Here is a 26,124-nt window from a genome sequence, read left to right as displayed (position 1 = left end):
CTGTTTCGCTCTGAGGGAGACAAGGAAGAGGTTGGTATCAAAGGGGAAAGAGGTTAGACACAGCACCTCTTCCAGGTTGGCTGGAATATTTACCGCTTCCTTCACTTTCTGCACAGACTAACAGACAAACAACAAGTAAACCATGACTGGAAAATCCACACAGACTGAGATTAGGGGTCTCAGCAATGTATCCTCTTTAAAGTGCCTTTAGTTCCCCGCTGTCAGGACTCAGGGAGCTCAAAGGATCCAGTGCAGTCCTGCTCCAAGGGCGGGGCTTGCCTCAGACCTGGGTCTCTGCTCTGGCTCTCTCCCTGGCCTTTTTCCTGTCTTTCACACAGATCTTACACGGTACTCCTGCAGCTATTTTAGTGTCCAAAGGGAAGTGCGCCCACACCATGTGCCAACTTTAAATGACTTCTCTACGATTTCCTTCCTAGTCAGGTGTGCTTTATAATAACAAACAGTAACAAAGGCTTTTTTTTTTTTAATGACTTAAGATATTCAGTGGCTTTTGTCTTGCAAGCGTCAGCAGTAACGTCAGAGGATTGTATCCAAGGAGCTAAATGTGCAGGACCCAGGGTCAGAGCAGCTGAATACACCAACCTCAGAAAACACAGACAATGAATTGCAAATGACACTCACAACAAAACGAGGAAAAAAACCTTCACACAGAAGACTACAAAAGAACTCTACAGACACTGAATTGGCTTTCTGTGCACACTGATCCTGCTTAACTGTGTGTGGTAGCTAACCCAACCGGCTTCAGACGTGTGGGGCCATAAAATAAAGGTTGGGTTTTTATTTTTGGGGGGTGGGAAGGGTTGTGATAAAAATATTTTTTTCTTCCTTTAACTCTATCGTTTATTTTTAAAGCAGTTTCACACGCTGAGGATGGCCAGTGCTTCGGTTTGTATTTTCAAACAAAATGAGTGGCATTAGTCATACAGTGATTGGCCTTGTTAATGCTGCCGAAGGATGCACACAAAAGGTGCATTGTTTCAGTGGGGATTCACATCATCAAACAAAATGGTTTGGTAAACCCAAAAGAAGTGATAGCCCTTTCATGGCACATAGGGTGCAGTACTGTATATTTCAACTTGTTAGCAAGTCAGGAGCACAGGCAGGACCCCAGCCCACACTGCCGAGGATGAATAGCAAGCCAAACTGATGAGCCACTGTTCAGCTTTCCCACTGGGAATTACTCCCAACTGTCCAGGCCTTACACCACTCAGGTAAAGGGTGGCAGGATAAAATGTTTTCTGTCTCTCCATAGTCAGCCAAAGGGCACACCAAGCATCGAGAGTCCTGTGAGATGCTAGCTCCTGTTTCCTCTTTGAAAGCTGCTTCCCTTTTGAGACTTGGTGCAGTTCCACCTACACCAACACTCTCTCCCTTAATTCCCAGATCCCAGCTACTGGTGTAATTTGGCAGACTCTCCACCGCACTGATACCCTGTAAGCAGAAAGCTCTGTCTGACCCTGTCTGTTTTAAGGCTCTTTCCCCGACATCTGACTGCCAGGTCTTGCTCAGTGGATGTATGATGCTCAGATATATGATGTAGGATAAACCAGAGGGGGAAAGAAATGGGTTTGGAAACTAGTTTTAGGAGACTCAAGAGCACCTGCAAGAACAGGACAGGTTCAGGACTGTCACACAGGCGGACACCTTAGGTACACAGGTTCATGACAGTTGTGCAGACAACCTAGGTGCATATGACACTCAGCCAGTCTCCTCACTACTGTAACCATCTCCTCCTTTGCCTTCCCTTGTTCTGCTCTTTCATATGCCCGTCTCTCCTGGTTAACTCACACTTTTCAGGGATTTGATGTTTGCAGTCACTCTTACAATTATGGGAAATTTATTACGTGCAACTTTGTTGGCTAAGGAAGCTAGTTGAGATCTGTGAGTCTGCAGCGTTCTTTGAGCTTAGCAACTCCCAGGTGTCACAAGCATCTGTATTGCCCAAACACACAGCAGTGGGAATAAAGATTGAAGGCTTTCTCCATGCAGCTTAGAAGCAGGTTTAACAAGGCACTCTTACCCATGGCTTGCTTGCCCATAGCACACTGGTAGGTGTTTCTTGGAGACTGGTTGTGATGAGGGTATGGGATCAGGCCGGCACAAACACCAAGCAGAGTGAAGGGTTCAATCTCCAAGTGGGTGGTGTCTCTGGAAAGTTAATGACGATTTCAGCAGTTCAGATAGCAAGCGCTAAGTCAGTGTCTGAGTATATAAAAATACTATTTCCTAGGTCCCCATGGGATTTATAATAAGCTTTGATGCTAGCGAAACTGGTTCAAGAAAAACATGTTGAAATAAATCGTGAGAGAGTTTGAACTGTTATGTGAAAAAAATTCTCATCAGTGATGGAAATAAAGAAGGGAAACAGTATAGGAGTGTTTATATAAAAACAGAGCATTATCACCACATATGCTACCAGTGACAACACACACAGAAGTGTGGTACCAGTAACTTCCACACAGGCAAGCAGCTGCCTTCCCTTTGACAGGGAGAAGTCTGTATCACGTGTGGGGAAAGGAACAGAGCTCTCTGAAAATGAGTAGGTACAACCCTCTGCAGGCAGCACCACGGTCACTAGCTGACCACGGCCTCGGAGGAGTTCAAACAGCAGGCTTCTGAGGAGATGAGCTTTAGATTTTACCCAATTTTAAGGGATTTAAAATTTAAAATTTAAAACTCAAGTTTAAATTTAAATAACTCAGCTTTTTTTTTTTTTTAAAGATTTATTTATTTATAAGTACACTGTAGCTGTCTTCAGACACTCCAGAAGAGGGAGTCAGATCTCATTACGGATGGTTGTGAGCCACCATGTGGTTGCTGGGATTTGAACTCCGGACCTTCGGAAGAGCATTCAGGTGCTCTTACCCAATGAGCCATCTCACCAGCCCATAACTCAGCTTTTTAAATTCTAAACTGTCATTATATTTCAGACAACTTAAATTTGTGAATCTACCTATTCAACTGTAAAAGTTTATCAGATTTAATATTTCTAACGCAATTTAGCTACTAAGTATATATAAGATTTAAAAGATTTACAATGGATGGGAAAAATGTAAAATATTTCATTTAAAAATATTCATTACATGATAATACAGTATTTTGGACACAGTGGCATAATAATAATATGTAAATGAAGGGCTGAGGCTATACCTAGGTGGTAAAGAACCTGCCTAGCATGTGTGATGCCCTAGATTCAATCTTGAGTATCCCCTCCCCAAATAATAATTAATTACTCATTGACTGCGGCTACTCGAGACTCCTATGCATCAGTGCCTGGCAGTGTATTCCTATGGGACAGGCTTGTCAGAGACAGCTGACTAGTGGTTGTCAGAACCTTGGTTACTTCATGATGCATTTCTGCAGAAAATTCAGGTTGGAGCCAAAGTATAAAGTAGCTCAGATGGTTTTGGGAAAGAGCCAAAGTAGCCCAGATCTCCTTCAGTATACATGCTATGCAGTGATCCTGAGTTCCTACCGCAAAGGTCCATGAAAAAGAGCCTTAGGTATTTCAAAGGTTCACAGTGCCTGAGGGTAGAGGGGATCTCTAAGAAAGCAGGTCTCTCCCCACTGTGGGAGTTAGCTGTAACGCACCTGATGAAAGGTCTACTCCCTCATCTACTTCTCTAACACACAGTAAGCTATGCTGAATGGGGAGATGAGGGGTGGGGGACTCGGGGTGGGAATGGGGTGGGGTAGAGGGGTGTATGGGGTTGTTCCCATCTCTATAAGCTGGAACAGCAGTGCTTTCCATGGGAGCCAGCAGAACTGTGCATGTACCAGCAGGCTGGGAAAGGTCTAGGCAGGTTTGTTTGTTTGTTTTAAGACGCCCCAGTATAGGTATTTCTTTTTTCTTTATTTTTAAAAGTTTAATTTTTTTTAAGAAGCATAGCTTGAAGCCGCATTTTCTTTTCTTTTTTTTTTTTTTGGTTTTTCGAGACAAGGTTTCTCTGTGTATCCCTGGTTGTCCTGGAACTCACTTTGTATTCCAGGCTGGCCTCGAACTCAGAAATCCGCCTGCCTCTGCCTCCCGAGTGCTGGGTTTAAAGGCGTGCGCCACCACGCCCAGCGAAGCCGCATTTTCTACACTAGAATACAACACAGAGTTTGGCTAGGGGGTGTGGTTCAGTGACCAGCGTAACTAGCATGCATGAGAGCCAGGTGAAACATAACCAATGCTTTTCCTTCATCACAAAAAAGTAACTTTTTAAAAGACTAAATAAATATTTGTTCATAAATAGTGAATAGCTAAATTTAATACTAAATTTTAGTTTTATGAAAAAGAAAAATAATTTCCTTTAGAATCACAACCACTGTATATTTATCCTGAACAGGAACTCATATACATTCTAGCAGGGAACAGGTTAAATAAACTATGTATATAGGCAAATAGTGTGCCCACACTAGCAACAAGGTGTTCAAAGGACAGTCAATTAAACGTGTAAACAAGTTCCTGTGTTCCTGAATGACTGTGCATGTACCTGTGTGTCTACTTAGAAAGCTCAACATAAACAGCTAGCATCGGTACTGTGGCCTGTGGAGTCTGGAAGGATGGAAAAGGATGCAGGCTCACGCTCTTCGCTAAGCAGGGCCTTAGAGCACAGGACAGGGTGAAAGTCACTATGCTGAAACTCATTTTGTAGACCAGGCTGGCCTCTAACTCAGAAATCTGCCTGCCTCTGCCTCCCGAGTGTATTATATTTTATTAAGACAGGATTTCACTTTGTAGCTCTGGCTGTCCTAGAACTCACTATGTTGATAGGCTCACCTTGAATTCAGAGATTAGCTTGCCTCTACCTCCTTAGTGCAGGATTAAAAGCTGGGGCCACCACTCCTGACATTATACCTGGTTCTATTTGGTGCTGGGGGCTTCTGGGGGTACTTTGTGTATGATAGGCAAATACTGGGTTCCCAACTGGGTTCAATCCCCAGTTTAAGTTTACTTTTTAAATCTATGGAGATCTACATTTAAAAGCACATGCTGACTATGAATAAGAGAATAGAATTATCATATTTTAATTATCATATTTTAAAATAAAATAAAATGAATTTGATCAATACAGTATCTTGGTGACTGGGAAAACCTCTGCTTTATAATGCCCTACTGAAGGAAGATACACAGTATGCAAATAAGTCAGTAAAACCTAGATTTTTATTCTACGGCAGTAAGCACTAGCAATAAAGTTGTGGGGGCGGAATATGGGTATTTGTTTTAAAGCAGTTATTCAGAGACTCCCAACAAAGTGATAGCACAGGTCAGAAGGAGAAACAGGAGCCATTCAGTGTTCCAGGTTAGGGAAGGTGAATGCAGAGGGTGAAGGAGAATCAAGTGTAAGCAAACGTTAGGAGCCCAGTGATGTGTGTAAGGGCTTCTGAGAGCCATGGATGGCTGCCAGGGGGCGGGCAATGGCAGCAGCCTGGACTGAGTGGAAGATGGGGGTGGTGAGCAAACTCAGCCCTGGGTACATCTCCAGGCAAGTAAGAGTAATCGGAGCTACAGAAACACAAAGGACACAGCTGTCATTTCCAAGTGAACTACAGGCTGGACATGGCACTCACCTTTAACCTCCGTGCTTGGCAGACACACACACACACAAGCTCTGTGAGTATGCGGCCAGCCTGGGCTACACACTAAGTTCTACACCAGTAAGGGCTACATAATGAGACCCTATCCTTAAAAACATCCACTGTAAAATAGCTTCTGAAATGTGGAATATAAAAGTAGTTTGAAAAGCTCACCATCCGAAGGGGTAAAAATTCTGACTGAAAAATATTATTAAATTATAATACAAATATATACAAATATTATAACACAAATATATATTTCATCTAGTAGCAGAAATAAAAAAATTATTTGCTCAAGACTGAAGATATAAATAGTTATTAAGTATGACTATTAAATTCCCCTTTAAAAATATAACTGCAAAAGTTCCAGTTTTGGGCAAGTGGTACATTAATGACTTGTGTCACAGAGCAAGCTGTGCTGATGTCCTCTAACGTCTTCCAAACAGAACACAGATGCTTCTAATGTGCCACTGTGGTAGAAAAAATATCATGGACACATTGGCATCCTGAGTTCACACTGCACATATGCGGCGCAGAGATATTTTTACGCCACACTATATGTGGAATTCCTCCTCTAACAATGAGATTTCAGATATTCACTGACAAACTCCTATCTCGAAGAGACAAACACATTTTATGCATCATCAGCTCATTGTTTACAGTAGTTGGGTAGCAAAATCAGAGAGGAGAGTCCCTTTTAAATGTATACACTGAGCATCACAGGGTTAGAGGATAATTACATCTAGAGATTATTTGCTAGTGATTTGGGGCACTCCACTGGGACAAATGACAGGGTGCTTCCTTACAGAACAGCATCCTCACAGGAGCACCTCCCCTCCCAACCCCTGAAGGTCTGAAGTAGACAGTGAAATAGACAGCACTAAAGTCCACGGACAAATGGACTTTAATTGTGGTTGCCAATCTTACTTACTTATTAATTGTATGTTCGTAGAGCGCAATGTTACAGTCATTTTCTTCATTCACATCTAAGTATTCAACTAGACTTTCATGTAAGAAATCTTCAAAATTCCTAAGAAAATATTGGTAAAAGAGACAGAAAGGCAACTTGATTGCAGCACTGTTAGAACAATGGAGGACCCTGGTTTTCACTTATTCCCAAATACCATTCTCTCCTAGAGAGCATCAATACACTGAAATGTCTGAACACGCTGTTCATGGCTCACAAGCTGCTAAGATAAAAGCACTAAAGGGTGAATTTTGCCAACCTGGGTCCCACTTGTAAAAATACTGACTTCAGAAACTGGTAAGAGGAATCAGTGCCCACATTAGCAGTGTGCCTACAGGGGCTTTTCTTGGTGGAAGTATCTAGTGGACACTAATTACACCAAGGCTCTGTAATCCTCGTGACTGGGGTTGGTGAACACTTCATCACATGCAGGCACTGCATGGGTAATGATTTATAAGTGGCTGCTGGTAAACTTGGTAGAGAGGAATGAATAGACTAGAGATTAAAATGCACTTTCCTAACAGTACACGCCAAAGAATGCTACAGCTGACTAAAGCATGTAGGCACATATTTAAAGAAACGAATGATTCCTACCTTTGGTCACTTACCTGTAGCCTTGAGCCAACTCTTCCATGTGCTTATTTGTGACAGCTGGCTTTTGTTTCTTGACAATTATGTAAGGCCTAGAAAGGGAGAAGAGTAACTTATAGAAGAATGATGTCAGCCAGTTCTACCTGCCACCATGGAACAAGAGGGGAGACACACAGCCTGCTCTGGTTGCTTGACGACATACAGTAGTTTTTTCTGTATGAACATGTAGGGTCTTTTTCTCTCCACCACTCTCTGATCATGTGAGTATATATATACTAACAGAATTGCCTCCAATTATCCTAAGAATCATTTGCATTTAAATAAAAAAGCAACACAAAAATCACAGCCAATAAAGTTTCCACAGGGTACAACATTTTCATGCTGTATTTTGTAAAGTGTGTCAACGATTATCCAGAAGCCTCTCTTCCTTTCCTACTGGGAATATGTGGTTTATAGCAGTCTCCCTTAACCCATACTTCAGGTGTTTTGTTCTTTGGTGATTTTAGTTCCTTGGGGCCAACTGTGGTCTAAAATGTTTGAGATCATGTATGCGTCTGGGCAGGGTGGTGAAATCCCGTTCCACGCTACTCCATTCTACATCAGAGGGGATCCACACTACACAGTACTGACAGGATGCTTGCTTGCTAGTCATTTAGTAGCAGTCTCAGTTTTCTGAATAAAACAATGGTACATTCAAGACTGAGTACTGTTTATGGTTTTAGACATCCACTGGAGACCCTGGAACATATCCCACTCACAGAACTACTGTAATCCCTATGGAGTTGGCAGGCAGAGACCTGTCACTGAGGACAGTAACAGCATCTGACTTGAGAGTTCGGTGGAAACGAGGTGTCTGGGGTGGTTTCATACATAACTAACATCACCAAGATAGACGAACAGGTGACTTTCACTTTGCTATATGTTTATAGAGAAGAGACCACAGCTTCATTTCCTTACTGGTGACTTGTAATGACTGATGGGGGTGAGGTGGAGGGAACACTCTGGTAGATTAACCTGTAACTGTCAGCGGTGACTTGCCTCTGAGGGCTTTGCCACCACAAGAAACTAGCCACAAAAAGAATGGCATGCAGCACGGAAATGTCAAGGGCTGTTGCTATTTGGATAAGCAGCTCTTACAGAGGGGAGCGAGAAGCCAGCAGACACTTGTGTGTCTATCCTGGAGCCCAAATAGCGATGTGAAGACTAATGAGCACTTTGAAACTGGCAAGAAGAGGAGCTAACCACTCACAAAAGGGACATGAGCTGCTGACAGGAGCAGAGAGAGCTCTTCAAGGAAGTCAGCAGCAGGACCCCGAAGTCCTGCTTTTGGTGAGGAAACAGAGACCCACTCCCGGCCTACCCCAGGAGCTCAGACCACTGCTGCTGTAGCCAGGAGCTTACGGCAGGTTAAGGTTCCCAGTCAAGAGCAGGACCCAGAGAAGCGGCTTGTGCAGTAAATTCCATGCCAGCAGCTCTCTGGTCGCTATTATACATTTATCTCTAAAAACAACTTACTTTTTAAAAGAGCATGTTTTATTGTATGGATAAAGTAAAATGAAACCGTTCTGAACAGGAATAGCTTACAACATGCCTGTGCTTCTCCTGCCCCAGAAGGCCATGCTGTCTCACCCCATGTCCTTCCTCTACTTAAAGACAAGATCTCACCAGAGACCAGGAATTCATAGACCCACTACCTGCCTCTGCCTGACTATGATTTAGGCCACCATGCCTGGCCTGGGCTATTTGTTAGCAGCTCTGCATAAGCACTTGCCACAGCCTACTTGCTATTCTTAGCAGAGTCCTACCTAGGGAGACATCACCACTTATAATTCACAGCCGAGGAAATCAAACCTCAGAAACTTAGGAATACCCAGAATTGCACTGTCACTAAGTGACCAGTGAGGACTCAAATGTGGGTATCTTATTTTCAGCAACATCACAAGAGAAGCCAGCTCTGACTGAGTTAAGCAAAAACTTACTTGACTAGAAGCATTAAGAATTTAGCAGAAGGCTGATTATCCTAGGCTTCTGTCTATAGGGATGGTTTCATTGACTTCTCCCCCCACCCCCCAACACTCTCCTTCTTAATTGCCGGTCTTGTTTGATTCTATCCTGGGTCTCTGGTTCCTGGCCCTCTAGATAGTATTAGGGGTAAGCTCTTGGATCCAGCAGCTGATGGAAATAGATGCAAAGACCCACAGCCAAACATTAGGCAGAGCACGTGGAATCTTATGGAAGAGGGGGAGGAATGACTGCAGGAAGAAGAGGGGTCAGGATGCCAAGACTTTAAAGCTGGGCAGAATACGGAGGTGGATCACGATCGGTGGAGTGGAGTGACATTTAAGGACCACCAGGAAAAGCCCAATTCTACCGTGCTCTAGCTCTCTCATCTGGCTCAGCCTCATAGACCACCGAGGTCCTCATGAATGAAGATAACTCAGATGATGGTCTTACACATGCAGCACACCCAGTAAAACAAGACAGCAACTCGAGTCCACTCGAGCCAGCACAGCTGGCTGCCACTCGTCATGGTTTCTGCCTCTCCTGGCAGTCTGAACTCTCTGAGAACAGAAAATATCTCCCATTGTTTTTCAAACCGCCCATTATTCTCCAAGTTGTAGGATAACTGAATTAAATTTATCTTCAGGACAAAAAGGAGGCTAAAACAAGCTTTAAAACCAGAGGCAAGGCCATTTCTTCCAAAGTGCACATAAAGGGTCTCCAGTCTCTACAGCAACTCACCTGCACAAGCGCCCGCCATCAGAGGAAATATACACACACCGGTCTGTAAGGTTGGTGGAGATAGAAACAAATTCATTGATATAGCCTGCTCTGCGCATGAGCCGGAATGTGCTGACAAGCTTTTTATGGTCTCGAATAACACCCAGGATGTTACCTAACAAAGACAAGAGATAGGTGAGTCAGGCGATTATCCATCCAATAATAACACTGAGAAGCAGGGCATAGTCATTTAAAAGTTATTAACACCAGAACTTATTCACGGGCTCTAGGAAGCAGCACAAGAGTATGCTTAAAGACACTCTGTGGGCTTTAAAGCCTGTGGCTATCACACTGGGCACTGACTGAGGAATTTCTCAAGTGTTCCTCTCCCTGACCGTCTCAACTGTCAGCATGGTGATGAGGACAGGAGCTTCACACTGGCACAGGCAGGTGGCATGCAGACTAAGAGCCAGCCCCATCAACCCCCTGGGAAACACTGAGGGGGCGGGCAGCCGATTGTCTTGCTGAGGCAGACCCTTCCACCAGAGCCTGTATTATAAAGGGCTAGAACTCTCTGAATGGGGGGAAAGGGATGGCCAGAGCACATCAGACAGGACAGAGCTACCAAGTTAAAAGAAGAGTAGGCACTTTGCCACCAGCCTCTGGGAGCTTTGAAGAGAGCAGAGTACACATGAAGGAAGAAACAGACATGAACCAAAGCAGTAGAATATCTCCTTTGCCACAGCTGCTGAAGTGACTCAAAGGCTAGATAGTATGAAGTGAGTCAATCTGATCATTTCTGCAGAACTGTGTGCATATTTAACCAGCCACTAAGATACTACACAGAGCTTATCTTACTATGGATATTTTAGCAGCTGCAAATAGATGGAAAGCAGCAGATGGACCTCAGCAGTGTTCCGTGTCCTCAGAGTCTTGGTGTGGTGGTGAGAATATGTCTGGCCCATGGAAAGTGGCACTATTTGGAGGTGTGGTTGTGTTGGAGGAAGTGTGTCACTGTGAGGTGGAGCTTTGAGATCTTAATTTTATATATGCTCAAGTCTGGCCAGTGTGGCAGAGGCTCCTGCTGGCTGCCTGCAGAACACAGTTTTCTTCTGGCTGTCTTCAGATCAAGATACAGAACTCTTGGTTCCTACAGCATCATGTCTGCTTGTACACTGCCAAGCTTCCTGCAATGATAATGGACTGAACCTCTAAAACTGTGAGCCAGCCCCAATATAATGTTTTCCTTGATAAGAGTTGCCATGCTCATGATGTCCCATCCCAGCAATGAAACCTACTGAAACCTTGGGTACCACAATCAAAAGACCAACTGTTTCTGTTGTCACTTTTCCTCCTTTAAACCAAGGGCTGCTGGAGATAGCTTCCTGGTTAGGGATGTGACCTTGTGTCTACACTCCCTCCCCACCCTGGGACCCCCCCACCTGCCTTGGACCTGTGGAAGCGATCTGCAACTGACGACCACCCATAAAGAAAAATTACTTTCTTCAGTGGAGTCTCACTGGGTATACTAACCACTTTAAGGGTAGCTCCATGCTTAGCAGTAGATGGCCAAGATAAAAAGAACTCAGTGGTATTTTTGAAGCATTTTTTGGTCTCATAATGCTTTGTTTGTTTTTTTTTTTTTTTCTTTCTTACCATACTAGTCTTTTGCTTTTACAGGTTTTGATAGTGTGTGTGTGTGTGTCTCGGCGCGCGCGTGCGCCCAACTGTATACTGCTTCTTCTGTTCCTTCTTTGTTTTTGTCTTATTCTAGTTTGGGTTTTTGTTTCATTTTGTTTTGCCTATTTTGTTTTCTAAAGAGCTAGAAAAAGAAGTCACAGAATTATAAGGCAAGGAGGTAGGGGGACCTAGGAGGAAACAAGGAAGGGGAACGCATAACCAGAATATTTTGCATGAAAAATATTTATTTTTCAATAAAAACAAATAAAAAATAAATCAAGGTCTACCTAGGGCCAGAATTAAAATATCTTTATGCTTCAAATAAAAACAATAATATATTGTCTCTCTATTTCCAAAACCTAGCTTTGGACTGTAGTCAGCCTTACTAATGCTGCAACCCTTTAATACAGACCCTCATGTTATGGGGACTCCCAACTATAAAATTATTTTCATTGCTACTTCATAACTGTAATTTTGCTACTGTTATAAACTGTAATGTGACTATCTGATATACAGGATGTCTGATATGTGACCCCTGTGAAAATGTCATTCAACAACCCCTACCCACAAGGGGCTGTGGCCCACAGGTTGAGAAATACTGGCTTAGGATGAACACATCTCTGTAGCATACCTACCATTCAGAAAGACAAGAAACACATTTGGGTAAGAGAGCTCTTCTCCACATAATAAATTCACATCTTCTACTCCCAAGTTCCCAGCTAACTTAATAATGGGTCCATCTTCCATGTCAGTTGTTATATGTGTCATGAGGGCCAAGTTCTTAACCAAACCACAGGCCTAACAAAAAAACAGACAGGCACTTCTAAGAATAAACAGTAGTGCATGAGTACAGCTCGCATCTGAAAATGCTCACCACTTTGTTGTTGGTAACATAAGAGTACAGTCTTGAAAGGGACATTTGAAATTCAAACATACACACACACACACACCTCAAACAAACTACCTCATCTTTAAAATGTGTATATTCTTTAACCTGAGGAATTTATCCTCAAATAACAAGAAAGGACATTGTCCTGGCTTGTTCATTATCAACACAAGCTAGAGTTATCTGAGTGAGAGCCACAATTGAAAAAAAAGCGCCTCCGTAACACTGGGCTGTCGGTAGGTCTGTAGTACATTTCTTAATTAGTGATTGATGTGGGACAGCCCAGTCCATCGTGGCTGGTGTCATCCATGGGCTGCTGACCCTGGGATGTATAAGAAAGCAGGCTGAGCAAGCCAGGGGGAGCAAGGCAGTAAGCAGCACTCCTCCATGGCTTCTGTTTCAATTCAGGTTCCTACCCTGACTTCCCTCAGTGATGGAGTGTGTGACCTGAAAGTGTAAGCTAGATAAACCCCTTTCTCCCCAAGTTGCTTATAGTCACGGCATTTAACACAGTAACAGAAACCCTAATGCAGATAGACATTGGTACCAGGTCAATAGGTACTGCTCTCCCAGGCCTGATTGGGTGCTTTCTGGAGGATTGTGGCAGCATTTGAACTCTGGGGTGGAAAAGCTATTTGAGTGCTCAGTTTTGCTGTTCTGTGGAGGCTTGGAAGGGAAGAAGGCTGAGATCAGTGGAGACAATGGAGGCCTGGTTTCAGAGAGAAGTTTGAGAGCCCCTTAAAGACTATCAAGGGTGCTTGCTGTTTTGAATTAAAACCAATAAAGTGAAACTTTTGCTTTGCTGAGAGCACTGACATGGAATCAAAGCCTGTTGGCTTCCAAACAGTACTGGAGCCTTGACAAGCTGCACCAGTACTTCCTCCCAAATAAGCAGTTAATCACACAGGCACTCATGGTACCTTACCTCTCCTTCAGGTGTGTCAGAGGGACAGAGCATTCCCCACTGAGACGGCTGCAGAGAACGAGGGCCACTCACTTTCCTTGTCTTTTCAAACTGGGAAGAGATTCTTGTCATCATGCCAAGTGCAGATATATATGACAAGCGAGACAGCACCTGGGTCACACCCTGTCGGTCCATCTTAAATCTCTTCAGAGACCAATTTCCCTGTAGAGAGAGGAATACATGAGGCGACCCACCTTTCTATAAACTGAGAAGTTTCTCACAGCAAATGCCTGCTAATGCACATACAGCCATGATCTAATTACACAAACCAAAATGATACAACTAAAGTTAAAACTCAGCCAGATGATTTGCTGGGGCTCTCTAGGCACAGAGTGAAGCCACTGTGGCTAACAACAAGCTCCAAGTGCTCATCCTAGGAGGGTCAGTCAACCAGACACTGAGGGTTCCACTGAAGGCTTTTTCTTCAGGCAAAACCAGTCTAAAATGAGAAGGGAATCCTATATTGTATTGCTGCTCAGATGCCTTCCAAAGATGGTAAGAAAAATATAAACACAGAAAACAATGGCTCTGATAGTAGTTTCTCTAGGGAGGATCATCTGTACTTTCTTAACTTAGGCCCAAGGATAGCAAATTGCATGTTTTAAACTATCCTCATTTTTTTATTCTTTTTTCCAATGTTGGGGATCAAACCCAGGGCTCAGGGCTTGCAAATACTAAGAAGGCACTCTACCCTGAGCTACCTCTTCAGCCCTAAAGCTGTACTTTATTCACATTAAGAAATACTATGTTGTCAAATCAAGAAACAACTCTGTGGTCATATCAATATTAAAATAGATTTATGTTGTTAGTGTAAAGATGAAATAACAACGAACTCTATGACTCTGAATGCTAACATGAAATATTAATAAAATAAAATGGACTGTGAATAAAACCTTGAATGTTAATTTTATCTCCTATATACTGAATATATCAGATTATAGCAACTATAAATTTTTGGATATATTGGTAGAACACTGTACTGGATGGTTTTGTGTGTCAACTTGACACAGCTGGAGTTATCACAGAGAAAGGATCTTCAGTTGAGGAAATGCCTCCATGAGATCCAACTGTAAGGCATTTTCTCAATTAGTGATCAAGGGGGAGAGGCCCCTTGCGGGTGGGACCATCTCTGGGCTGGTAGTCTTGGATTCTTTGAGAGAGCAGGCTGAGCAAGCCAGGGGAGGCAAGCCAGTAAGGAACATCCCTCCATGGCCTCTGCATCAGCTCCTGCTTCCTGTCCTGTTTGAGTTCCAGTCCTGACTTCCTTCGGTGATGAACAGCAGTATGGAAGTGCAAGCTGAATAAACTCTTTCCTCCCCAACTTGCTTCTTGGTCATGATGTTTGCGCAGGAATAGAAACCCTGACTAAGACAAACACATTAAATCATATTCCCCCAAAATATGAACATATAGCAGTGTGAAAATAGTATATATTGAAAAAGTAAAGTAAAAAAACCTTGACCCAATTATCTTCATGACTTCATAGAGGAAATCTGTGTATGCTAGGGTGCTTCCTTGGAAGAACCAGATGAAAGTTGTGAATATTTTCTTGGAAAACACACAGATGGCAAATAATACAAACTTTTCAATTCAATTTCAGGAACAGCACTTATAGATCCTGGATTTAGAGTCCTCAAAGCAGGAAAACTAGTGTGGTTTTGTGAGATCCAATAATGGTTTATACTACATTATGACACCAGGGCATGTCCCTCATGAGTCAAAGTTTTACTTTGTTAAACTCAGAATCTATTTATTTGGAACCTTTAATTTTTTGACAGTGTGGAAAAGTGGTAAATTCTAGGCATAAAGCACTACACCGTAAAAGCCAAGAGCAGGCAAACAGGCATCTCAGATGGATATCTGGTTGCTGCATGCACAGCTGGCTATCTTTATCCTTGGTTGGAGAGACCTATGGCCAGAGCTCTCAGGTAAATATTCGGCACAGAGCTAACACAAGACAGCCTGCTGGCAACAGGAAGTAGGTGGGAAGTGAAGCTGAGAAAATTTGTTCTCCTGCTCTACAGGAGCAAACCATAAGGCAGCGAAGGAACAAACCAGAGGAGGAGACAGAGCCTGAAACTACTCCACAGTAACGCTAACTTAGTGAAGGTGTTCTTTTGGGGGTACACTCCTGGGTCCCCTCAGATCAGGACACACCTGTCACAGGCCTAATGCTTTCAAATACTCAGATGGTCAAGAAGACAAAACAGTAAAGCTTGAGGTCAGGGAAGGTGGTTCCCCCAGCTGTTCTTTTATTGTTAAGAATTATTTCACTATTCTGGGTTTTTGCCTTTCCAGATGAATTTTGAGAATTGCTCTTTCCATGTCTTTGAGGAATTGTGTTGGGATTTTGATGGGGATTCCATTGAATCTATAGATGGCCTTTGGTAGGATGGCCATTTTTACGATGTTAATTCTGCCAACCCATGAGCATGGGAGATCTCCCCATTCTCTGAAATCTTTTTCGATTTCTTTCTTAAGAGACTTGAAGTTATTGTCATATAGGTCTTTCACTTGTTTGGTTAGAGTTACCCCAAGATATTTTCTATTATTTGTGGCTATTGTAAAGGGATTGTTTCCCTAATTTCTTTCTTACTACAGAGAAATAGTGATAAAAACTGCATGGTATTGGTACAGAGCCAGACCTGTTGATCACTGGAATAGAATTGAAGACCCAGAAATAAGACCACACACTTATGGACACTTGGCTTTTGACAAAGAAGCCAAAAATATACAATGGAAAAAAGAAAGCATCTTCAGTAAATGGTGCTGGTCTAACTGGCAGTCTGTATGCAGAAAAATGAAAATAGACCCTTTGTCACTAAAATAGACTATTTGTCACCTTGCACAAAGCTCAAGTCCAAGTAGATCAAGGACCTCAACATAAAACCAGATGCACTGAATCTAATAGAAGAGGGAAAGAGCCTTGAACTCATTGGCTCAGGGGGAAATTTCCTAAACAGAGCTCCAATAGCTCAAGCTCTAAGATGAACAATTGATAAATGGGACCTCATGACACTGGAAAGCTTCTGTAAGGCAAAGGACATAGTCAATAAGACAAATCGGCCACCTACAGATTGGGAATGAAACTTCACTAACTCCACATCTGATGGAGGGCCAATATCCAAATTATATAAAGAACTCAAGAAGCTGATAACCAAAAAAAAAAAAAAAACCCAAAAAACCCAATCAAAAAATGGGGTATAGAACTAAACCGAGAATTCACAACTGAGGAATCTCGAATGGCTGAGAAGCACCTAAAGAAATGTTCAAAGCCCTTGGTGATCAGAGAAATGCAAATCAAAACGACCCAGAGATTCCACCTTACACCACTCAGAATGGCTAAGATCAAACCCTTGGGTGACAACACATGATGGAGAGGATGTGGAGAAAGAAGAACACTCCTCTACTGCTGGTGGGATTGCAAACTGGTTCAACCACTCTGGAAATCAATCTGGAGGTTCCTTAGAAAATTGGAAATAGACCTACTGGAAGACCCAGCTATACCACTCTTGGGAATATACCCAAAAGATGCCCCACCATGCCACAGAAGCACGTGTTCCTCTATGTTCATAGCAGCTTTATTTGTGATAGTCAGAAGCTGGAAACAACCCAGATGTCCCACGACAGAAGGATGGATACAGAAAATGTGGTTCATTTCAGCTATTAAGAATGAGGACATCCTGAGTTTTACAGGCAAATGGATGGAACTAGAAAATATCATCCTGAGTGAGGTAACTCAGACCCAAAAGGACATGCTGTCCTCTCTAATAAATGGATATTAGCAAAAAAAAAAAAAAAAATTACAGAATACACAAGATACAGTCCACAGAACTAAAAAAGCTCAACAAGCTGAGGTGCCCACTTGGGAGGGAGAAGAAAGCAATCATAAGTGGGGAGGAAGGGACCTGGGAGGGAAAGTTAAAGGGAAGGGGAGGGAGTGGAGAGGGAGAAGGAGAGGGGGAAGGAAACTTCATCTGGTATTGGGTGAGGGAAAAGGACTGAAGCCCTGAGGGCCAGCAGAAAGGATGGAAACAGGCAACCTTGGGAGACAGGAGGTTGGGGGACCCTCCAGAATGCACTTGAGACCTGGGAGGTGAGAGACTCTCAGGACTCAAAGGGAGGGACCTTAGATGAAATGCCCGAAAGTAGGGCGAGGGAACTTATAGAGCCCATCTCCAGCAGAAAGACAGGGCATCAAATGAGGGAAGGAGGGCCATCCTACAGTCACAACTCTGACCCATAATTATTGCTGTCTGAAAGAATCAGAGAGATGGAAATGGAGAGGAGCCTGAGGAAAAGAAGGTCCAGCAACAGGCCCAAAGTGGGATCCAGTTCAAGGGGAGGTTCCAAGGCCTGACACTATTACTGAGGCTATGGAGTGATCACAAAAAGGGACCTAGCATGACTGCACTCTGGAAGACCCAACAAGCAGCTGAAAGAGTCAGATACAGATATTTTCACCCAACCAATGGACAGAAGCAGCTGACCCCTGTTGTTGAATTAGGGGAGGCTGAAAGAAGCTGAGGAGAAGGACGATCCTGTAGGAGGACCAGCAGTCTCAAATAATCTGGGCCCCCGAGATCTCTCCAACACTGAACCAACCAGGCAGCATACACCAGCTGATGTGAGGCCCCCAACACACATATACTAGAGGACTTCCAGGTCTGTGTGATGCACCTAATCCTCAAGAGACTGGAGGACCAGGGAGTTTAGAGGGGGTGGGAGGAGGTATGGAATATGGAACACAGTCGGAGGGTGGATGGGGGGGAGGAGATAAAATATAGAGCGTAAAAAATATTAATTAATTAATTAATTAAAAAAAAAAAAGACCAAACAGTGTCCTGCTGAGAGAACAGTGCCATGTTCTTAAGGCCTGAAAAACATGGTCTGGAGGAAAAGAAAGCAATGCTGGCAGGAGCATGCTCAACACTGCAGGCTCTTCTACCCTAAGAACCTGGACCACAGGAGGCTAATGTATCAAAGGCACTGGGGGTGGGGGGAGGCGGTGCACCTCCACTGTAGCTGCCTATGCAGACCCACTAAATGGCTGAAGCTGAGCACTGAGGCAAGTCCACACCCCACACTATTGTTTCATGGTTATGGGAGTCAACGTGCGGGGCCACACTGTTCTTTGTTGGGGCAAGATCCCATCCATAAAATTAACTGTGCATCTGGTACATCAAATGGGAGGCAGCCTTGATCAGATAGACCTATAGCTGCTGGGAGTTTGAAAAGGGAACAGATACCTATCTGATAACCTTTCGTGAACAGCCAGGCAGACCCTAAATACACAGCAGCTGCAGGGGACCAGGCTCGGTGCCAGATGGATCTCTGAAGAATATAAATGCTGTTAATAAGACGCCTACGTATGGCTTTGGACAAAAGCTGCCGACTAAGAAATCTGCCTGAAATACATCAATTTCATTACAGGAGAAAAATGGAGGAGAATAGCCAAGAGCGGAATGACTGCTGATAGTTAAACCAAGAGATTGCTCCTCTCCCTGTAAGTGAACTTTTCATATTGCCACACAGCAGGAGCTATAATTTAGCAGGAAGTTGTTTGGTAGGCCTTCCTAATCCCTGCTCCAAGGCCCCAGGGATGCCTGCAATGCAGGACCCACAGAACCCCGTCATCCTATGCTGTTTTACTCCATACCACTCTACGTGCTAATTGTGAATTAAACACAGTAGGAACTTGAACAGCCAATAAAAATAGGAAACATATAAGTAAAATAGGAAAACACTAAAAGTAGTAACAGCAAAAATTAAAGGAAAATAGGAAAGAACAGAAGTTACTTAAACTTATGAATTACTTTTGAACACTTTCACTTAGTGTTTTTTTCAGAGAGTAGTCGTCGTGAATGACACCACTGTCTTAGAGGCTCCTACTGAGAGGCCTTAACCTTTATACCAATTTCAGAGAACGTGATTTTCTCATGTGCCTTCCATGTAAATGTATCATTTACCATCTCTACCTCTGTCACATGGGTCCTCACAGTCTTTTCCATTTTGAGTCCACTCAATGATGTCACAGAGTACAGAGCAGGCTGGAGACTCACCGTGGAGATGGCGTTGACCATGCCATTGGTAATCTGGTCTTGGCGCATGTGTTTAACGACGTCAAACTGGGCTGCTCTCTGTTTAGGAATCACTTGGTCTGCAATCTTCTTCATTTCTGAATTAAACTTCTTAAACAAATCTTCAAAAAGAAGAGATAAGAGCTGGAAGAAAAGTACACAGCCATCAAGCTTAGGTCTTAATCAAAGACCTGGTGTAAAAAAAAAAAAGAAAAATTTTAAAACACAAAACAATATATTTTTGTAAAAATTCAACATTTTGAGGAATATATGTCAAACACTGTAGGAACACTGAATGAGGGCAGAGGTGATATGGACAGATGGCTGACTTGTAATTTACAAAGGCACTGAGACGATAGATCTGAGAACACTGAACACTGAGCTAGCCAGGATGCTAGCTCTCCTTAAGACTGGTAGGAAGCAAACTGCCACAGCTCCTTAGGAAATTGCCACAGCACTGCTCTCCAGCACCATCCTCCAGAGCAGCAGCCAAAGCAGCGGCGGCTTCCGCACTGGCAGGTGCAGTCCTACACTAACAAGGTGAAGTTTCTGGTTCAGCAGACCACAGGGAAGCACAGTCATTTCTAACAAGTCACCAGAAGGGAGGCTAGCCTGGTCTACTGAGCGAGTTCCAGGACAGCTAGGGCTACAGAGAAAACCCTGACTCAAACAAACAAAATGAGGTGTGTGTGTGTTGGCGGGAGTGGGAGGGTAGGGGGTCAGTTTCCTACTGAAATCTACATTTAGCTGTATGAGGACAGTACCACTGGCATCAAGTATAAATTCCAACCTATATAAGTAATATTTAGATCAGCTGAGATAGCTTTATACAAGTACATTAGCAACCAATGAAAATGAACAAAAAACTAGTACATTCATGGCAAGACCTGAAAAACAAAACCCTTAAGGAAAGAAATCATATACAAAGCTTCGTCTGTGTTTCCTCTTAAATGAGGCTCAAACTCCAGGAACCCCCATGTCTGAAGGCACAGGCAAGAGATACAACAAGAACAGGGGACTAGCAAAGACACAGCTCAAGCCATACAGGTGACTTTAAGGCCAACTGGGGATTATCTTGTGAGTTTAGAATTCTTCAGTCTTTAACACTCACAAGTTTTATTGTCTTTCCCCATAGACTCCTAAAAAAAAAAAAAAACCAGTAAGAGATGCCATGAGACATCTTTGTTGGGACAAAGGCAACAGATCTCTGTCTAGCCTCCCCCCACCCCCAACATTTTCTTGCATATGAAGCAATGTGTAAGCAGCTGGGCAAGGGTCAGGAGACCTCCTGCCTAGCATGTCCAGGAGGAAAGAGCAACGTGCAGTCAGAGAAGGGCAGAGGTGGAGGAGGGACCCTCCCTTGCCATCCACAAGCCTTGCACTTACAAACAAGAAACAGCAGGTTGCCACTGGAGGAAGACCAGCAATGTTCTGGTCACTAATGTCAAGGAAAAGGTGTGATGCAGATGCGATGCTCGAGGGATGGGGTGGATCCCGAACCCAGCTTCCTTGGGGGAGGAGCAGGAAACCTGCTCAGGCCAAGGGTCACTGCACAGCGACACAGCAGGGGCCTAGGGGTCAGGAAACGGAAAGCTTTTCTTTACAAAACTGGGAGCAAGGAAGAACAGTTATCTTCATATTTCTACTCAGCCCAACAATGGAGGAGGCATGCAGTTCAATGGGGCAAAGGGAGGATATCAATAATGGGAAGCTGCCTTGACTTGAGGATAGCACATCATGGGCAGAGAAGATCACAGGGACTCGAAAAGAAACTGCATTATGAAGAAGATGTGAGTTTAGCAAGCTGGCAAGATACACGTCCAATAAACAGAAAGCAAGTATATTTTAAATATTGCCAAGAGAAATGATTGGACTCTCAATAGGAGATGTCCACAGTCACCAAGTATGACTGTTTAGGAGTCAGTTGTCTCTACATTGTACTATAGATTCAAATGCAGTCTTAGTTAAAAGCTGCCAGTCACTTATTTGATTACTCGTATGTTAAGACAAATGGAGAAACCGATGTCAAATTTAAGTAAAAAATAGAAACTAAAACACATATCACCATCTCTGCAAAAAACTGGAGAACTAAATTATTCTTCTGCAAACTCTTTTTTAAAAAGTATTTTAGAGGCCATGTGTGTTGTTGACATACATGTTTAATCCTAGCACTGGGGAGGAAGACGCAGTGGATCTCTGTGTGTTCTGTGCCAGATGGGACTACATAGTGAGATTGTCTTTCTTTTTTCTTTTTTGCTAGCATTTTTCTTACCTTTCACATGTAAATCATGTCTCAATAGAACCAAAGAGATAATGATGAAAAGTATTATTATTTTTTTAATTTTAAATATTTTTTTATTACATATTTTCCTCAATTACATTTCCAATGCTATCCCAAAAGTTCCCCATACCCTCCCCCCCACTTTCCTACCCACCCATTCCCATTTTTTGGCCCTGGCGTTTCCCTGTACTGGGGCATATAAAGTTTGCATGTCCAAGAAAAGTATTATTTTTAAAATTCTAGATAATGAATATATTAGAATAAGAATATTAGATACTATGACTTTCCACATCATCACCCGAGAGAGCCATCAGGTGAAAACCTGGTCCATTCTGAAACAGAAGAACCGGGACCCCAGCACAACAGACTGAGCGCAGCCATCAGTCTGGACAGCACAAAAGGGAGACACTGCAGGTACATTCTTCCTGACAGGACACAGACCATCACCCGTCAGGGCGCCCAGCCAGAAAAGGAGATGTTCAAGAGCATCTATCTAGTCTCTACAAACTCACTCCCAGTTAGGCATGCTCACACAAGACACATGGGATGTTCAAGAGCATCTATGTACAAACTCCCAGTTAGGCATGCTCACACATGAAGAAACACATCAGCAGCAGGCTGGGTACCATGGCACATTTCTGCAATCTCAGCACCTGGGAAGGAAGAGGCAGGAAGAGGCTAACCTAGGACATACAGTGAGTTCAGCGCTGCCAGTCTGAGCCACAAAGAGAGGCACAGTCCCCACAAACCATCCAAAATCTCCAAACAGGTCTAAGCGAGTAGCTCAGTGGCTTAGTGTTTAGATTCTCTCTCCACTACAACGAACACATAGTAAGAATATGTAAGGGATAATTTTAGGTGTCAATTCTCTCAAAGCATTTCTGTAAGAGACTGGCATTGAATCAGTAAACTGAATGAAAAAGGTTGACCTTCATCCTTACTTGTTGTGGGCAGGTGTTATCTAACATGGAGGGCCCACAGAGAACAGAGGCACAGTTCCTCTTGTCTGCGGCCCCAGTTCCTGTGCTACATGCTCCTGGCTCCTGGCTTCGCAGCAGAGGGCCCTAGGTTCTTAAGCCTTTGGCTTTAGGCTTTGATATGTGGCAAGGCTTGGCTGTGGTCAGTTCTCTGGATATAAGACAGACCACACACTGACTTCTCTGGTTCTCCAGTTTGAACACAGAATATCATAGAATTTCAGTGTATTTGTAACTCGATCAGCCATTACTGTAATTAATTAGTCAATTAATTAATTATTTCCTCCTTCCTCCTCACTGGTTCTATTTCTCTTCAGAGCTATCAGCCAAACCTAGAATGTAGTGTAGTCTCCCCTCCCCCAGCCTGAAACCTGCTTGCTCAGGGGTGGAGCTTCCCACTCAATTGTTCTGCCACGCCCACTGCTGGAACCTGCTGCTTTGCTGTTTGGAGCCATACAAGTGGTCACCCTGCTACTGGACCCCCGAGATTATTTGGCGGGAATTGGGCCCCCTTCCCCTGCTTCATAACTGCGTGCGGAACAGTAAAATTGAGCTTTGATCAGAATGCCTGTCTTAGCTGCATTTCTTTCTCTCACCGCCTAGCCCCTCTTCTCTTCCAGGTTTCCAAAATGTCTTTCCAGGCTAGAACCCAGGCTGTGATCTGCTGGCCGAACACAACAATGTAGGAAATTCCTTAGAACAAAATATTCACTTTTTTGAAACACACAGACACAAACACTAAATCAAAAGGAACCGAATACACAAATGAGCCAACTGCAACAAGTGGGACATAATAAGTAGCTGACAGATCCTTAATGATAGTAAGAAACTGCTCTTTCAAAAGCCTAGGCCTGAAAATGATACCTTAAAAAACAGTTCTATCCTTTAGAGATAGATCTTATGTGCACATAATGTAATTTTCTATCTGAGATACTGAAATAATTTGATGACTGTAATCTGCTTGAACAATCCGATTAAGAACTGGGGGGATTTGGGTGCTCCGGAGGATGATGCAAACAGAACAAGATGAACTTCTATAACCACTGAGAGCTGATTTTACTCTTTTATATCTATATGTTTGAAGATTTCCATGCTAATATTTTTACTGAAATACTTCTCAAAGATACTTAGAAATAAATCTTTTGAAAAATCTTATTTTAATTGATGTGTGAGCACACATGACCATGAGGCCCTCGGAGGCTTAGGTCCTCAATGCCTGGAGTTATAGGTGGTCCGGAGATGCTGGCGAGATGCTGGGAACCACACTCTGATCCTCCGGAGGGGCAGCAAACACCCGTAGCTGCCGAGCCATCTCTCCACCTTCAGAAACGAAAAGGTTTTGCTGTGGTGGTGGTTTTGTTTTGTTTTAAAGAGGGTATAAGACTTTCATTAAAGACAATTAGAACTGTTTAATGGAAGAGAAAGGAAACTTAAATAAGATTTATGAATAAAGAGACTAATATTTTAAGTTTACTAGTTTTCTCAAAATTTTATCTAATAGAAAATCCTGAGAAAATTTTGTATGAAAATTAGCAAAGTAATTCTAAGATTTATAAGAAAAATCCAAGACCATAAAGGCCAGACCTTGTGGAAAGGCGAGAGACGCATAAGCAAACCGACTAAAGGCCTAGAGCACAGTCTTGAAACAGCCATTGCAACACATTACAACACACAGCCTTGAGACAGCCTCTGCACACATTTACAACACATTACAACACATGGCTCTGGGAGAACAGGTTACCCATTTGGAAAAAATGAAAATGGATCATCATCATCATCATCGTGATGGTTTGTATATGCTCGGCCTAGGGAGTGGCACTGTTAGAAGGTGTGGCCTTGTTAGAGTGGGTGTGGCCTCATTGGAATAGGTTTGTCCCTGTGGGTGTGAGCTTTAAGACCCTCATCCTAGCTGCCTGGAAGTCATACTAGCAGCCTTCAGATGAAGATGTAGAACTCTTAACTCCTCCTGCACCATGCCTGCCTGGATGCTGCCATGCTCCCAACTTGATAATAATGAACACTGAACCTCTGAACCTGTAAGCCAACTCTAATTCAATGTTGTCTTTATAAGACTTGCATTGGTCATGGTGTCTGCTCTCAGAAGTAAAACTCTAAGACAATCATCATCATCTCCACCACCATCATCATCATCTTCACCTTCCTCCTCCTTCCTTCTTTTCAAAGCAGGGTGTCACACCTGGCTGGCTTCTAATCTTGCTCTATATATAGTATGTATGAGTTTGAACTCTTAAAAAGTTTATTTTACTTTTATTTTGTCTGCATGTGTGTCTGTGTACTACATGAGTGTCTGGTGCCCACTGAAGCCAGAGAGAGTGTTGGAAACCCTGGCACTGGATTTACAGACAGTTGTGAGTCATGCCATGGAAGCTGGGGATCAAATCTTGGTTCTCTGGAAGAGCAGGTAATGCTCTTAACCTCTGAACCACCTTTCCAGTCCCCGACCTTGAACTTCTGACCCTCCACCCCCAAGGTTATAGGCAATGCACTACCACACTGTGTTATTGTGGTCCTGGGACTGAACCCAGGACTATAGGTGAGCTAGGCAGACACTCTACCAATTAAGATAAATTCCCAGCCCGAACTGGGGTTCTTTTCACCATACAGAATTGTGTGAAGAACAAATGCCAAAGATGTTTATTTCACAAACAAAACCCACAAAATACTAAAAAGCAGAGTGAGCAAGGCTGACAACAAATTCGTACATGCCAAAAGGTATCAGGAAGTTAAAAAAAGAAAAAAAAATATGTGCAGGCCTTTACTCCAAGCACTCAGGAGGAGGACACAGGCAGATCTCTGAGTTCTGAGTTTGAGTCCCACCTGGTCTATAAGAGTTAGTTTCAGGACAGCTGAGGCTACACAGAGAAACCCTGTCTCAAAAAACAAACAAACAAACAAACAAAAGAAGAGCAATAACAACAACTTACACTAGGAGACAGATGATAGCTATAGCATATATAATTGGTTAAAAACAGGACCTAAAACATACAAAAATGTCTCCTTGAGCAAAATGCAAACAAGCTATTTCAAAGCAGAGGCAACACAACAACAGATAAAGAGCATAATCTCATTGGGCAAGTACGGAATGCCAAGTAAGGGCTACAAAGCGTTACTCCGAAACCACCAGAAAGACAAACACATAAAAGTCAGGGCAGGAGCCATGGTGGAGAGGACCAGGAATGATCAGCAAGGCAATGCACACACAGTGGCAACTGACTCCAGGAACGAAGTCCTCCTGCTAGGAAGCAGAAATGAGAAGAACAAGATTAGGATAAGGAAAAGGGAAATATACAAACTTCTTGACTGGTACACAGGGCAGAACAGTGTATTTCATGGAATATAATACAGAAATAAAAATGTACTATGGTGATATATA

At 43.2% G+C, this 26,124-nt stretch overlaps 1 protein-coding gene across 1 annotated transcript in view; it reads right to left on the bottom strand.

The window, feature by feature from the left end:
• Positions 1 to 26,124, bottom strand: part of Polr3b (RNA polymerase III subunit B) — a 102,955-nt gene that overhangs the window by 38,879 nt on the left and 37,952 nt on the right. Inside the window, exons 13-19 of the mRNA XM_021174599.2 lie at positions 19,455 to 19,616; positions 13,354 to 13,554; positions 12,178 to 12,340; positions 9,884 to 10,037; positions 7,159 to 7,233; positions 6,515 to 6,613; positions 2,042 to 2,169 (exon numbers count right to left, since the gene is read on the bottom strand). Of these exons, the coding sequence (XP_021030258.1) occupies positions 2,042 to 2,169; positions 6,515 to 6,613; positions 7,159 to 7,233; positions 9,884 to 10,037; positions 12,178 to 12,340; positions 13,354 to 13,554; positions 19,455 to 19,616 (982 nt within the window). The remainder of the gene's footprint in view (positions 1 to 2,041; positions 2,170 to 6,514; positions 6,614 to 7,158; positions 7,234 to 9,883; positions 10,038 to 12,177; positions 12,341 to 13,353; positions 13,555 to 19,454; positions 19,617 to 26,124) is intronic.

The sequence above is a fragment of the Mus caroli genome, chromosome 10 (assembly GCF_900094665.2).
Source record: "Mus caroli chromosome 10, CAROLI_EIJ_v1.1, whole genome shotgun sequence".
Classification (NCBI taxonomy): domain Eukaryota; kingdom Metazoa; phylum Chordata; class Mammalia; order Rodentia; family Muridae; genus Mus; species Mus caroli.
The sequence above is the reverse complement of the archived record's forward strand: the minus strand, read 5'-3'. Positions and strand labels throughout refer to the sequence as shown.